Source organism: Chiloscyllium plagiosum, chromosome 43 (genome assembly GCF_004010195.1).
Source record: "Chiloscyllium plagiosum isolate BGI_BamShark_2017 chromosome 43, ASM401019v2, whole genome shotgun sequence".
NCBI classification, from domain to species: domain Eukaryota; kingdom Metazoa; phylum Chordata; class Chondrichthyes; order Orectolobiformes; family Hemiscylliidae; genus Chiloscyllium; species Chiloscyllium plagiosum.
The window spans coordinates 13808322-13823128 of NC_057752.1; the positions used below are offsets into that span (position 1 = coordinate 13808322).

At 48.8% G+C, this 14807-nt stretch overlaps 1 protein-coding gene across 1 annotated transcript in view; it reads left to right on the forward strand.

Annotated features, from left to right (window-relative positions):
- Window positions 1-13804: 13804 nt before the first annotated feature.
- Window positions 13805-14807, forward strand: part of LOC122543265 (activin receptor type-1-like) — a 4762-nt gene continuing 3759 nt past the window's right edge. The window contains exon 1 of the mRNA XM_043681743.1: window positions 13805-14026. Coding sequence (XP_043537678.1) covers window positions 13805-14026 — 222 coding nt within the window. The remainder of the gene's footprint in view (window positions 14027-14807) is intronic.

Genomic DNA, 14807 nt, shown 5'->3' on the forward strand with positions numbered 1-14807 from the left:
GATCAGATCTATCCAAGGATGCTACAGGAAGCGAGGAATGGGATTGCTGTGCCTCTGGCAATGATCTTTGCATCCTCACTCTCCACAGGGTGGCGAATATTGCTCCTCTGTTCAAGAAAGGGAATAGGGAAATCCCTGGGAATGACCGACTGCTCAGTCTTACGTCTGTGGTAAGCAAGGCACTGGAAAGGATTCTGAGAGATAGGATTTAGACTATTTGGAAAAATATAGTTTGATTGAAGATAATCAGCATGGCTTTGTGAGGGGCACGTCATGCCTCACAAACCTTACTGAGTTCTTTGAGGATATGACGAGACAAGTTGACAAAGGTCAAGCAGTGGACGTGATGTACATGGATTTCAGTAAGGCATTTAGAACATAGAACATAGAACATTACAGCACAGTACAGGCCCTTTGGCCCGCGATGTTGCGCCGACCTGTGGAACCAACCTGAAGCCCATCTATCCTACACTATTCCATTTTCATCCATATGCCTTTCCAATGTCCATTTAAATGCCCTTAAAGTTGGCGAGTCTACTACTGTTGTAGGCAGTGCGTTCCACGCCCCTACTACTCTGAGTAAAGAAACTACCTCTGACATCTGTCCTATATCTATCACCCCTCTTGTGCTAGCCATCGCCATCTGAGGAAAAAGGCTCTCCCTGCCCATCCTACCTAACCCTCTGATTATCTTATATGTCTCTATTAAGTCACCTCTCAACCTTCTTCTCTCTAACAAAAACAGCCTCAAGTCCCTCAGCCTTTCCTCATAAGACCTTCCCTCCATACCAGGCAACATCCGAGTAAATCTCCTCTGCACCCTTTCCAAAGCTTCCACATCCTCCTTATAATGCGTTGGCCAGAACTGGATGCAATACTCCAAGTGCGGCCGCACCAGAGTTTAATACAGCTACAACGTGACCTCATGGTTACAAAACTCAATCCCTCTACCAATAAAAGCCAACACACCATATGCCTTCTTAACAACCCTATCAACCTGGATGGCAACTTTCAGGGATCTATGTACATGGACACCGAGATCTCTCTGCTCATATACACTACCAAGAATCTTACCATGAGCTCTGTATTCCTGTTGTTCCTTCCAAAGTGAATCACCTCACACTTTTCCACATTAAACTCCATTTGCCACCTCTCAGCCCAGCTTTGCAGCTTATCTATGTCCCTCTGTAACCTGTAACATCCTTCTGCACTGTCCACAACTTCACAGACCTTAGTGCCATCCACAAATTTACTAACCCCCCCTTCTAACCCAACCCTCATTCAGGTCATTTATAAAAATGACAAACAGCAGTAGCCCCAAAACAGATCCTTGCGGTACACCACTCATAACTGGACTCCAGGATGAACATTTCCCATCAACTACCACCTTCTGTCTTCTTTCAGCTAGCCAATTTCTGACCCAAACCACTAAATCACCCTCAGTCCCATGTCTCTGTATTTTGTGCAGTAACCTATCGTGGGGAACCTTATCAAACACCTTACTGAAATCCATATACCCCACATCAACTGCTTTACCCTCATCCACCTGTTTGGTCACCATCTCAAAGAACTCAATAAGGTTTGTGAGGCACAACCTACCCTTCACAAAGCCATGCTGACGATCCCTAATCAACTTATTCCTTTCCAGATGATTATAAATCCTATCCTTTCCAACACTTGACCCACACCCGAAGTAAGGCTCACTGGTCTATCATTACCAGGGTTGTCTCTACTCCCCTTCTTGAGCAAGGGGACAACATTTGCTATCCTCCAGTCTTCTGGCACTGTTCCTGTAGACAAAGAGGACATAGAGATCAAAGCCAAAGGCTCTGCAATCTCCTCCCTGGCTTCCCAGAGAATCCTGGGATAAATCCCATCTGGCCCAGGGGACTTATCTATTTTCACACTTATTCTTTTATTCCTGATCTACCTATAGAAAGTTTCAGGGTTTTTCTTGATCCAACCTGCCAAAGGCTTCTCATGTCCCCTCCTGGCTCTCCTTAGCTCTCTCTTTTGGTCTTTCCTGGCTACCCTGTAACACTCAAACTGAGCCTTCACATCTCATCCTAACATAAGCCTTCTTTTGCCTCGTGACAAGAGACTCAACGTCTTTAGTAAACCATGGTTCCCGCACTCGACCACTTCCTCCCTGCCTGACAGGTACATACTTATCAAGGACCCGCAGTAGCTGTTCCTTGAATAAGCTCCACATTTCAATTGTGCCCATCCCCTGCAGTTTCCTTCCCCATCCTATGTATCCTAAATCTTGTCTAGTCGCATCATAATTGCCTTTCCCCCAGCAGTATATACCAATCCCTTTCCTTTGTTAAATTTGATAAGGTTCCCAACAATAGGCTCATTTAGAAAGTTAGGAGGTATGGGATACAGGGAAATCTGGCTGTCTGGATACAGAATTGGCTGGCCCATTGAAGACAGAGGGTGGTGGGAGATGGAACGTATTCAGCCTGGAGCTCGGTGACCAGTGGTGCTCCGCAGGGATCTGTTCTGGGGCCACTGCTCTTTGCGATTTTTATAAATGACTTGGATGAAGAAGTGGGAGGGTGGGTTAGTAAGTTTGCCGATGACACAAAGGTCAGTGGTGTTGTAGATAGTGTGGAGGGCTTTTGTAGGTTGCAACTGGACATTGACAGGATGTAGAACTGGGCTGAGAAGTGGCAGATGGAGTTCAAACTGGAAAAGTGTGAGGGGATTCATTTTTGGAAGGTCGAATTTGAATGCAGATTACAGGGTTAAAGACAGGATTCTTGGCAGTGTGGGGGAACAGAGAGATCTTGGGGTCCACATCCATAGATCCCTCAAAGTTGCCACCCAGGTTGACAGGGTTGTTAAGAAGGCGTGTGGTGTTTTGGTTTTCACTAACAGGGAGATTGAGTTAAAGAGCCGCGAGGTTTTGCTGCAGCTCTATAGAGCACTAGTTAGACCACACTTGGAATATTGTGTTTAGTCCTGGTCACCTCGTTATAGTAAGGATGTAGATGCTTTAGAGAAGGTGCAGAGGAGATTTACCAGGAGGCTATTACAGAGACTTGGACATCACAGGGTCAGGAATGGTCTTTGGATGTTCCAGGGTTGAGATGTTTTAAAAGGAATAGGGAGGAAGGTAAAAGGGGTGGAGGAGTGGCATTGCTAATCAGGGATAGTATCACAGCTGCAGAAAGGGAGGTCATCGAGGAGGGTTTGTCGACAGTGTCAGTGTGGGTGGGAGTCAGAGACAGGAAAGGAGCAGTCACTTTATTGGGAGTTTTCGACAGCCCCCTCCAACAGCAACAGAGACACAGAGGAGCAGATTGGGAGGCAGAGTTTAGAAAGATGAAGAACATAGAACAGTGGATTGGAGGGCATGTCTTATGAAGAGAGGTTGAGTGAGCTGGGGCTTTTCACACTGGAGAGAAAGAAGGAAGAGAGGTGACTTGATCGAGGTGTACAAGGTAATGAGAGGCATAGATAGAGTAGATAGCCAGAGACTTTTCCCCAGGATAGAAATGGCTGTCATGAGGGGTCATAATTTTAAGATGATTGGAGGAAGGTTTAGGGGAGACGTCAGAGGTAGTGGGTGTGTGGAATGCACTGCCAGCGGTGGTAGTAGAGTCAGAGATATCAGGGACATTTAAGCGACTGCTGGACAAGCACATGGACAGCAGTAAATTGAGGGATGAGTGGGGTTAGGTTGATCTGAGATTACGATAAATGCTCAGCACAACATTGTGGGCCGAAGGGCCCGTACTGTGCTGTGCTGTTCTATTCAGCGTTTCTCAAGAAATCCAAGGCCAGGTGAAGAAAATGCTAGAGGTGAGCACCCATTCCATTTAAACTTAACATCAGATTCCCACATTTGTTGCAAAATTTTAAAAAGTTTATCAAATAACGTAAAGTACCTGTTGGCACTAGTGGTTCTTCTGCTGGTTGGCAAGATGTAATGGCTGGTGTGTTACAAAGATGAGTGCTGATATCTCGACAGTTTACTGTTTGTATAAAAGACTTTTGAAGTACAAGGGTATAGTAACTAAATTAAGTTTCCAAACAAGATTAACAAGCCAACCTTCTATCCCAGTGAATATATTATAGATTAGATTCCCTACAGTGTGGAAACAGGCCCTTCGGCCCAACCAGTCCACATCAACCACCCCCCCTGCTGACTAATGCACCTAACACTAATAGGCAATTTAGCATGGCCAATTTACCCCTAACCTCCATATCTTTGGACTATGGGAGGAAACCCACGCAGACACAGGAAGAATGTGTAAACTCCACACAGACAGTCGCCCAAGGCTGGAATCGAGCCTGGGACCCTGGCGCTCTGAGGCAGCAGTGCTAACCACTGAGCCACTGTGCCGCCCTTGTATACCTACAGCATGAGCTTTTATGTTCCACAGTAACATTTGGGGCACCTTCAGGGTCTGTTTCCTCAATGTTGTTGGGTCAAAATCCTTGTATTCTCTTCCTAACAGCACATGGACTGGAGTGGTTCAAAAAGACAGCTCACCACCACTTTCTCAAGGGCAAGTAGGGATAGAAACATAGGATAGGAGCAGGAGAAGGCCATTTGGCCCTTCAAGTCTGTTCCTCCATTCATCACGATCAGGGCTGATTGTCCAACTCAATAGCTTCATCCTGCTTTCTTCCCATAACCTTTGACCCCATTCACCCCAAGTTCTAAATCTAGCTGCCTCCTGAACACATTCAAAATTTTGGCATCAACTACTTCCTGTAGTAATGAATTCCACAGGCTCGCAATTCTTTTTGAGTGAAAAAATGTCTCCTCGTCTCTGTTCTAAATGGTCCACCTCAAATCCTCAGACTGTGACCCCTGGTTCTGGATGCACCCACCATCGGGAACATCCTCCCTCCATCTACCCTGTCTAGTCCTGTTGGAAATTTATAAGTCTCTCTGAGATCCTCCCTCACTTGTCTGAACACCAGCAAAAGCAGCCCTAACCTAGTCAATCTCTCATATGTCACTCCCACCATCCCCGGAGTCAGCCTGGGAAACCTTCACTGCACTCCCTTGAGAGCAAGAGCATCCTTCCTCAGAAAAGGAGACCAAAACTCACACCCAACAACACACCCCTGCTCCTGGACTGAAAACATCTCTCAATGCAGGCCAATATACCATTTGCCTTCTTTCCTGCCTGCTGCACCTGCACGCTTACCTTCAGTGAGTGGTACACAAGGACACCCAGGTCCCACTGCAGACTGTTGTCAACTTACAGCCATTCACAGGTAGTAAGCTGCCGCCTTATTTTTGCTTCCAAAGTGAATAGCTGGAAAAGCGCAGCAGGTCAGGCAGCATCCAAGGAGCAGGAGAATCGACGTTTCGGGCATGAGCCCTTCTTCAGGCTCATGCCCGAAACGTCGATTGTCCTGTTCCTTGGATGCTGCCTGACCTGCTGCGCTTTTCCAGCAACACATTTTTCAGCTCTGATCTCCAGCATCTGCAGTCCTCACTTTCTCCTCCAAAGTGAATGACCTCACATTCATCCAAATTATGCTGCATCTGCCATTGATTTGCCCACTCAACCCAACCTGTCCAGATCGTGCTGAAGGATCTCTGTATCCTTCCCACCCAACTTGGTATCATTTACAAGCTTTGAGATGTTACGTTTTGTTCCCTCATCCAAATCATTAGTGTATGTTATGCATAGCTGGGGTCCCAGCACTGGTCCCTGTGGCATCACTAGTTACTGCCTGCCAGTTTGAAAAGGACCCGTTAATTCATAATCTTTGTTTCCTCTTTCTTCTTTCCAGATTTTTATCCATCTTCATACACTTCCCCCACTCCCATGCGCTTTAATCTTGCATAATAATCTCTTATGTAGGACTTTGGACTTTCAGAAAGCATTTGACAAATATACCACATTGATTGTCTCCCCTTTGTCAACTCTACTAGTTACAACTTCATAGAATTCCAACAGATTTGTCAAGCATGATTAAGGAGCAGAATTAAAGCTGTTTAGCCCATCGAGTCTGCCATTCAATCATGGCTGATATGTTTCTCAGTCCCATTCTCCTGTCTTCTCTCTGTAACCCTGATCCCCTTATTGTCAAGAGCCTATCCTTCTCTGTCTTAAATACACTCAATGACTTGGCCTCCAGAGCCTTCTGTGGCAATGAGCTTCACAGATTAACCAACCTCTGGCTGAAGAAATTCCTCCTTATCTCAGTTCGAAAGGATCGGCCCTTCAACATGAGGCTGTGCCTCAAGTCCTCGTCTCGCCTTCTCGTAGGAGACATAGGTTTAGGGCGAGAGGGGAAAATATAAAAGAGACCTAAGGAGTAACTTTTTCACGCAGAGGGTGGTGCGTGTATGGAATGAGCTGCCAGAGGAAGTGGTGGAGGCTGGTACAATTGCAACATTTAAAAGGCATTTGGATGGGTATATGAATAGGAAGGGTTTAGAGGGATATGGGCCGGGTGCTGGCAGGTGGGACTAGATTGGGTCGGGATATCTAGATTAGATTACTTACAGTGTGGAAACAGGCCCTTCGGTCCACACTGACCCTCCGAAGAGCAACCCACCCAGACCCAGTCCCCGACATTTACCCCTTACCTAACACTACGGGCAATTTAGCATGGCCAATTCACCTGACCTGCACATCTTTGGATTGTGGGAGGAAACCGGAGCACCCGGAGGAAACCCACGCAGACACGGGGAGGATGTGCAAACTCCACACAGTCAGTTGCCTGGGAATTGAACCCAGGACTCTGACGCTATGAGGCAGCAGTGCTAACCACTGTGCCACCGTGCCACCCACTGGTCAGCATGGGTTGGACCGAAGGGTCTGTTTCCATGCTGTACATCTCTATGTGCTTCACATTTCCAAAATCTGCCTCCCAATCTGCTCCTCCATGTCTCTGTTGCTATTGGGGGTGGGGGTCTGTCAAAAATTCCCAGTAAAGTGACTGCTCCTTTCCTGTTTCTGACTTCCACCCATAATGACTCAGTGGACAAACCCTCCTCAATGACCTCCCTTTCTGCAGCTGTAATACCATCCCTGATCAGCAATGCCACTCCTCCACCTCTTATCTCCCTCCCTATTCCTTTTGAAACATCTAATCCCTGGAACATCCAACAGCCATTCCTGCCCCTGTGATAGCCCAGTCTCTGTAATGACCACAACATCCTAGCTCCAAGTACTGATCCATACTCCAAGTTCATCACCCGCATTCCTGACACCTCTTGCGTTAAAATGGACACACTTCAACCCAATACATTGACTGCAACGTTGCCCTATCAACTGTCTATCCTTCCTCACAGACTCTCTGCACGCTGTGTCTGCCTGTTCACCAGCTACTCCATCCTCTGATCCATAGCTCTAGTTCCCAACCCCTGCCAAACTAGTTTAAACCTTCCCGAAGAGGCCTAGCCAACCTCCCACCCAGGATATTGGTATCCCTCCAGTTCAGGTGCAACCTGTCCTCCTTGTACAGCTCCCACCTTCCCCAGAAGGTATCCCAATGATCCATATCTCTGAAGCCCTCCCTCCTACACCAGCTCTGCAGCCACGTGTTCATCTGCACTCGCTTTCCATTCAAGCCTCACTAGTACGTGGCACCTGACATTACTACTCTGCTTGTCCTGCCTTTTAGCTTCCAACCTATATTCACTTTTCAGATCCTCATCCCTTTCGCTGCCTATGTCATTGGTACTGATGTGTACCATGTCTTCTGGCTGCACTCCCTCCCCCTTAAGAATCCTGTAGACTCAATGCGAGACACCCCTGACCCTGACACCTGGGAGGCAACGTATCATCTCGGAGTCACGTGCGGGACCACAGAATCTCCTGTCTGTTCCTCAATGCCAGAGACCTGGCCGCTGTGGCTTTCCCCTGTTAGGTTGTACCCACAACAGTATCCAAAACGGTATACTTACTATTGAGGGGAACAGTCACAGGGGGTCCCTGCACTGTCTGCCTTTCCCTCTCCTGACGGTCACCCAGCTCCCTTTATCCTGTAATTTAGGTGTGACTAACTCCCTATAACCCTTCTCTATCACCCCCTCTGCCTGCCGAATGAATCAAAGTTCCTCCAGATCCAGCTGCAGTTCCCTAACACGGTCTGTGAGGAGCTGGAGTTGGGTGCACTTCCCACAGATGAAGTCAGCAGGGACACTAGTGGTAACCCTCACCTCCCACATCCTGCAGGAGGATCATTGAACTGCCCTAACCTCCATTCTCACTGTTCTGAATTACAAAAGAGACAAAAAAAAAACAAACTTACCTTACCAACCCTCCACCCATTTATTTGATTTTAAATAAATTCTTCTGTCTGGCTTAGAACGTAGAACATCGAACAGTACAGCCCAGGAACAGGCCCTTCGGCCTACCATGTTGTGCCAAACATGAGGCCAAGTTAAACTAATCCCTTCCGCCTACCCTTGGCCCATATCCCAGCATTCCTTCCGTATTGATGTGCTTATCTAAAAGCCCCCACCGAATCTGCTTCCAACACCAGCCCTGGCAGTGGGTTCCAGACTCCTACCGCCCTCTGTGCGAACAACCTGCCCCTCACATCTCCTTTGAACTCTCCTGCTCTCACCTTAAGTGCATGTCCCCTAGTATCAGACATTTCAACTCTGGGGGAGAAAGGAACTGACTGTCAACCCAATCGATGCATCTCGTAATCTTATAGACTTCTATCCAATCCCTTCAGTCCAACCCGTCCATGCCGACCAGATATCCGAAATTCATCTGGTCCCATTTGCCAGCACTTGGCAATAAATCAGCCAACGTGGTGGACTCTTAACTTCCCTCTGGGCAATAAATGCTGGCCTGGACAGTGATGCCCACACTGTATGAATATACAAAAAAGGCATGCAGTGTTGGCACAGTATTTGCCTGTGTTTAGCAATCTCACCAGCTGGCAGAGAGCAGGGCAGCCGAAGCAGGTGGTGAAACTTTGGGTATCTTTCCTTCCCCCACCCCCACTGCCCGGGCAGTGAAAGCCGCTGGCTTTGGCACGAGTGCTTCTCCCTCTGCCAGCTGAGTAACACCCACTGGCCACCTCATTTGCAAATGAAATCGCTGTGAGGGCACCTGTAGACAGGTTGGAAAAGTGCCCGCTGCGTGTAATAATCCCTCTGCCCTGACAAAAACTGCTTTTAGTGACAGAAATCCTTGCAGATGCCGGTCTGTGTCTCAAGTCCGTTGTCGTTAGGGTGACCCTGGGATAGCTGAGCAAGCGATTCAGTTGTGGGAAACCAGGGATGGGCAGGAAACGAGGGCAAGCAACGGTGGGCAATCAGGGTTAACCACATTTTAATGCAAATAACTGGACAGCCTTTGTTTCTTCGATCTGCTGATGGGATTATCAGGCCGATTTGCACACAGGAAGATCCCATCAGCAACAGCGCTTTTGGCAACGTTGGCCAAGGGATAAATATCGATCAGTACCACCCAGGGCTGCTCTTCGGAATAGTGCCATGGGATCTCCCCCACCCGCCTGAGTCTTGGTTTAACCCATTGAAGGAATGGAATCTTACACAATGACATACCACACTGGGCACCATGTTGGAGTGTGTGATGAATTGGCCTGGCATTTGGGATCTAAACCATTTTTGCTTATTGTTGTTCAACCAATCCATGAAACACAGAACCATAGAATCCCTACAGTGTGGAAACAGGCCGTTCGGCCCAACAAATCCACACTAACGCCCCCCCCACCCCCGAAGAGTAACCCCTCCCCAGACCCATTCCCCTACTCTATCACCATTCATTTACCCCTGACTAATGCACCTAACCTATGGACACACTGGGACAATTTAGCATGGCCAATCCATCCTATCCTGCACATCTTTGGACTGTGGGAGGAAACCGGAGCACCCCCCACACAGACACTAGGAGAATGTGCAAACTCCACACAGACAGTCGCCCGAGGCTGGGATCGAACCTGGGACGCTGGTGCTGTGAGGCAGCAGTGCTAACCACTGAGCCACCATGCCGCCCAGAAGCTCCTTTTGGCCGGGGTTGGGTGGGACTGGGGGGGGGGGTACAAATAGAGAACGAGGGGGAGGCAAGGAGAAAGTCTCCTTTTATCGGAGGCCTCTGAGCCTGTGGAATGCTTGCTCTCTCAGACAGCAAGTGGGGAGTGGGCTCCTCGAATTTCGCCTGGGTTTGGCAGTTTTTTGACAAATGAGCAAGGCATAGACTCAGAGTGCAGAAAGAGTCGGTGCCACCTAAAATACACTGCTAACTACACTCGATTCACTTTCCCCGATTAGGCCCCAAAGCCTGCAATGTTATGACTTTTCAGGTTCTCATCCAAGTACTTTTTAAAGTTTGTGTGGTTTCCCCCCCTCAGCTACCCTCCCAGGCAGTGCCTTCCAGATCCCTACCACCCTCTGGGTGAAAGGAGGTTTCCTCAACCTCCCCCCCTCTCTTAAACCTCCTGCCTTCCATCTTAAAATGGTGCCCCCTTGTTATTGACCCTTCTACTAAGGGGAATCGCTGCTTCCTATCCACCCTGGCTGTGTTCCTCATAACCTTGTACACCTCCATCAGGTCCTTGTTCTCACCTCTATAGAAAACAACCCCTGCCTTCCCAGCCTCTCTTCCTCGATAAACCGTTCCATCCCAGGCAACATCCTGGTGAATCTCCTCTGCACCCCCATCCAGTGCTATCCCATCCTTCCTATAGTGTGGGGACCAGAACTGCACACAGTTCTCCAGCTGGGGCCTGACCAGAGTCCTGTACAGCTCCCACATCACCTCCCTGCTCTTATCATCTATAGTGTTTCTCTCTATCACTGGGGGGCAGTGGAAATGAGACCACAAGCAGGTCAGCCATGGTTGTATTGAATGGTGGAGCAGGCTTGAGGACCTGAAATGGCCTCCTCCTCTTCCTAAGTCCTATGTTCTTGGCTTCAGATGGTAAAAGCACTACAGGTTTGATTGAGCCCTGGTCTATACTGTAAATCAGTGAGTGAAAGCCAATTGCGGAGCCTTCTGACAGCGCCCCATTCCCCCTCCCCTCCCCCCTGCGCCTTTCTCACTGCAGAGGGCTCCCAGACGCCAGATCCTCAATGGGACCCGGGGTGAGGTCTGTGCGTGGCTCAGTTTCACAAGGAGCGTTTGCTAACGTCACCATCAGGGGGCGCCCTGAGCTTAGCTTTGCACAGGAGTCCCAGGCCCCCAAAGTCACACAAAGGCATCCTGCTGCCGAAATTATTGTAGGAGTCCCTTGACCGGCCTCCGTTGTCATCTTTGTGTTGAATTACTTTCAGTGGAATATCCTCTGTATGCCTCTCTCTCTCACCCTCCCCCTGGTTCAGACACTTCCAACACTGTGGCTACCTGCCCTATAGCCTCTTTAGGCGGATTTAAGTGACACTGCTGTTGTGAAATGCCTTCAAAGGCACTATGCAAATGCACGCTGTTGTTGTTGAATGGTTCCGTTCAAGTCCCTGTACTCCCCAGCGAGGGGACTAGCTTGGAACCAAAGGCCAGTACATGGCCAGGGGGCAAAGGTCCATGATAAATCGCGACATGAGGTACAGCGCAGTAATGTTCCCTCCTGAATGGAGGCCGGAAACCCAAGCACTTTGTCGTGTGAGGAGAATCGAAGGGTTAGGTGCCAGAACTGACGCTGGGAGAAAAGGACCTCCGCTTTAAGGCAGATGCAAAAGGGTCAAGTTAAACAAAGAACGGCACATGCTGGAAACCTGGGACTCAGAGGCAGTTCATACAGCACAACAGGCCCTTCAGCCCAACCCGTCCATGCAGACCAGGTTTCCTGAACCAATCTAGTCCAATTTCACCATGTGGACTCTACCTGATTACCTTGAACCTTTCGAAATGCCCTGCTCTAACATCTTTAATAAGAGTGTCTAAAATCACCCCTAAGGGTTTGAGTTATAAGGAGACGCTGATGCACTGAAGGTGGTGTGTGTATGGAATGAGCTGCCAGAGGAAGTGGTGGAGGCTGGTACAATTACAGCATTTAAAAGGCATCTGGATGGGTATATGAATTGGAAGGGTTTGGAGGGATATGGGCCGGGTGCTGGGAAACGGGACTAGGTAAGGTTGGGACATCTGGTTGGCGTGGACAGGTTGGGCTGAGGGGTCTGTTTCAGTGCTGTGTGACTCTATGCAACAGATATTGAGCTAACCGGCCTATCGTTTCCAGCTTTCTGTCTGCCTCCACTTTGCTACAAAGGGCTTACCTTGTCTGCTTTCCAATCTAACGTGACCTTCTCTGAATCGAGAGTGTTTTGGAAAGTTTAAACCAATGCATCTACTACCCCACAAGCCACTACTTAGATTCTGAGGATGAAATCCATCAAGTCCCAGACACTTGATGGGGCACAGCTCCATCAGTTGGCTCTGTGTCACTTCCCTGGTGATTGTAGTCTCTTTGATTTCCTCCCTCACTTACATTTCCGACTTCATGTCGAGATCTGACATGTTACAGAGATGTTATTTTATATCATGAAACCAATGTGAAATTCCTGCTCAATTCCTCTGCCATCTCTTTATTTTTAATACCCCATACTCCCTTTCTATTGGGCCAATGTTCACTTTGTTCACCCAGTCCTTTGAGTGTAGGAGTTGGCGACGTCATGTTGAGGTTGTACAGGACATTGGTGAGGTCTCGGCTGGAGAACTGTGTCCAGTTCTGGTCGCCCTGTTACAGGAAGGATATTATTAAACTGGAGAGGGTTCAGAGAAGAGATTTACCAGAATGTTGCCGGGAATGGAGGGACTGAGTTAGAAGGAGAGGCTGGATAGGCTGGGAGTTTTTTCCCTGGAGCGTTGGAGGTTGAGGGGTGACCTTATAGAAGTTTATAAAATCATGAGGGGTATAGATAAGGTGAATGGCAGGTATCTTTTCTCGAGGACAGGAGATTTCAAGACTAGGTGGCAGGAAAGGTTTGGAGGGATATGGGCCAGGAGCAGGCAGGTGGGACTAGTTTAGTTTGGGATTAGGGTCAGCACGGACTGGTTGGACCGAAGGGTCTGTTTCCGTGCTGTATGATTCTATGACTCTTTTGTTTTTCCCCCTTTTTACATAGAATCATAGAATCCCTGCAGCGCGGAAACAGGCCATTCGGTGCAACAAGTCCATACTGACCCTCTGAAGAGCATCCCACCCAGACCCACTCCCACATTCTATCCCCCTAATCCGACATTCCCCATGGCTAATCCACCTAATTTACAGATCCCTTGAAACTATGGGCAATGTAGCATGGCCAACCCACCTGAACGTGCACGTGTATCAATAGTAACTCTTACTATCTTCTTTTTGTATTTCCAGCTGGCTTTCCCTTGCTCGCCAGTGTTTCCCTCCACATCAGTGTTTTTGTCATTTCCTCTTTTCTGCTCAACCTTCTGACCCTTCACATTTGATGTGATGAGAGACTGCGTGAGTCAGGTTAATACTCTCCGGATTTGAGGAGAATGAGGTTGAGACAGACTTGATTCTGAAGGGTTTCGACAGGGTCGATACTGAGGGGTTGTCACCTCCAGGCTGGGGAACTCAATGGGGGGGGTGGGGGGGAGGAGAGCACAGTCTCAGGGTAAGGGGATAGTCATTCTGGACTGAGATCAGGAGATATTTCTTCCCTCAGGGGAGTGGGGGAATCAGTCAAATTCTCTCTCCCAGAGAGTGATGCATACTTCACTGGAGAGTACACTCAGGAGTGATGTAGACAAGAGTTTCAGTCAAGGAAGCAAAAAGATGGAGGGAGGGGGTGGGAAAGTGCGCTCAATCTGTCTTGAATGTTAAAGCAGCCAAAAGGCTCCCATTTTGGACACGGTGTTTTTCGAAGTACTGAGGGTTCTCGTGTTTAATGCTGCCGGACTGGGGGTTTGCCGAGTGTTACGGAGAGGGCGGGGAAGGGATTCAAACCGGCTCTCATTCCTCCTTGCGTTTCCCCACAGGGATCACAGAAGAGTACAGGCCTCCGTTCTATGACGTGGTGCCCACTGACCCCAGTTTCGAGGACATGAGGAAAGTTGTCTGCACCGACCAGTACAGACCCAGTGTTCCCAACAGGTGGCTCTCCGATCCGGTAGGCAGCCCGCGTCTTTCCGTGCGGTATTCCCTCTTCCGGGGGGAGGGGCCACGCGTGTTGTGAGCAGGCCCGGCTTGCAGGCCGAAGCCCGGGCAACGATCTTGCATTTGGGTAGCGCCACCCGCGCCCCCCCCTCCCCAGGCAGGACACAGCCCCTTCACTGGGACAGTTAGCAGATCACACAAGGAGGCATCGGTTTAAGCAGCACCTTAAATGCGGAAAGGGAGGGAAATCCAGAGCAGATTCCCCAGAAAACTAAAGGCACGGCGATGGGCCATGTAATGGGGGGAGAATTCTTGGAGCACCGAGATCCCGGAGGTTCGGGGAGGGTGCTGGAGGAGATTACACAGCTAGGGAGGGCTACGGCCACAGAGGGATTGAACAAGGCCAACTCAGTTTGTCTGACTTCCAGAGCCCAATTGATAGAAAGCACACATCAGGTTCCTGAACTGAACCAGAGCCACAATTTATTACAGGGGATTAGACTTTAGCAACAGGGAAATAATTATAAACTATTGCCACATAACATTACTAGTTAAAATTCTAATCCCCTTATCAAATCCCCACTGCATGTACACACACACACACTCCCTCACACGTTCACACATCCACACTCTCACACACTCAGTCACATACACTCACACATACTCTCACGCACACTCAATACACTCTCACGCACACTCACATACACACATGTGCACACACACATACTCTCACGCACACTAACATACACACACATGTACACTCACTCTCATGCACACTCATATACACACACACA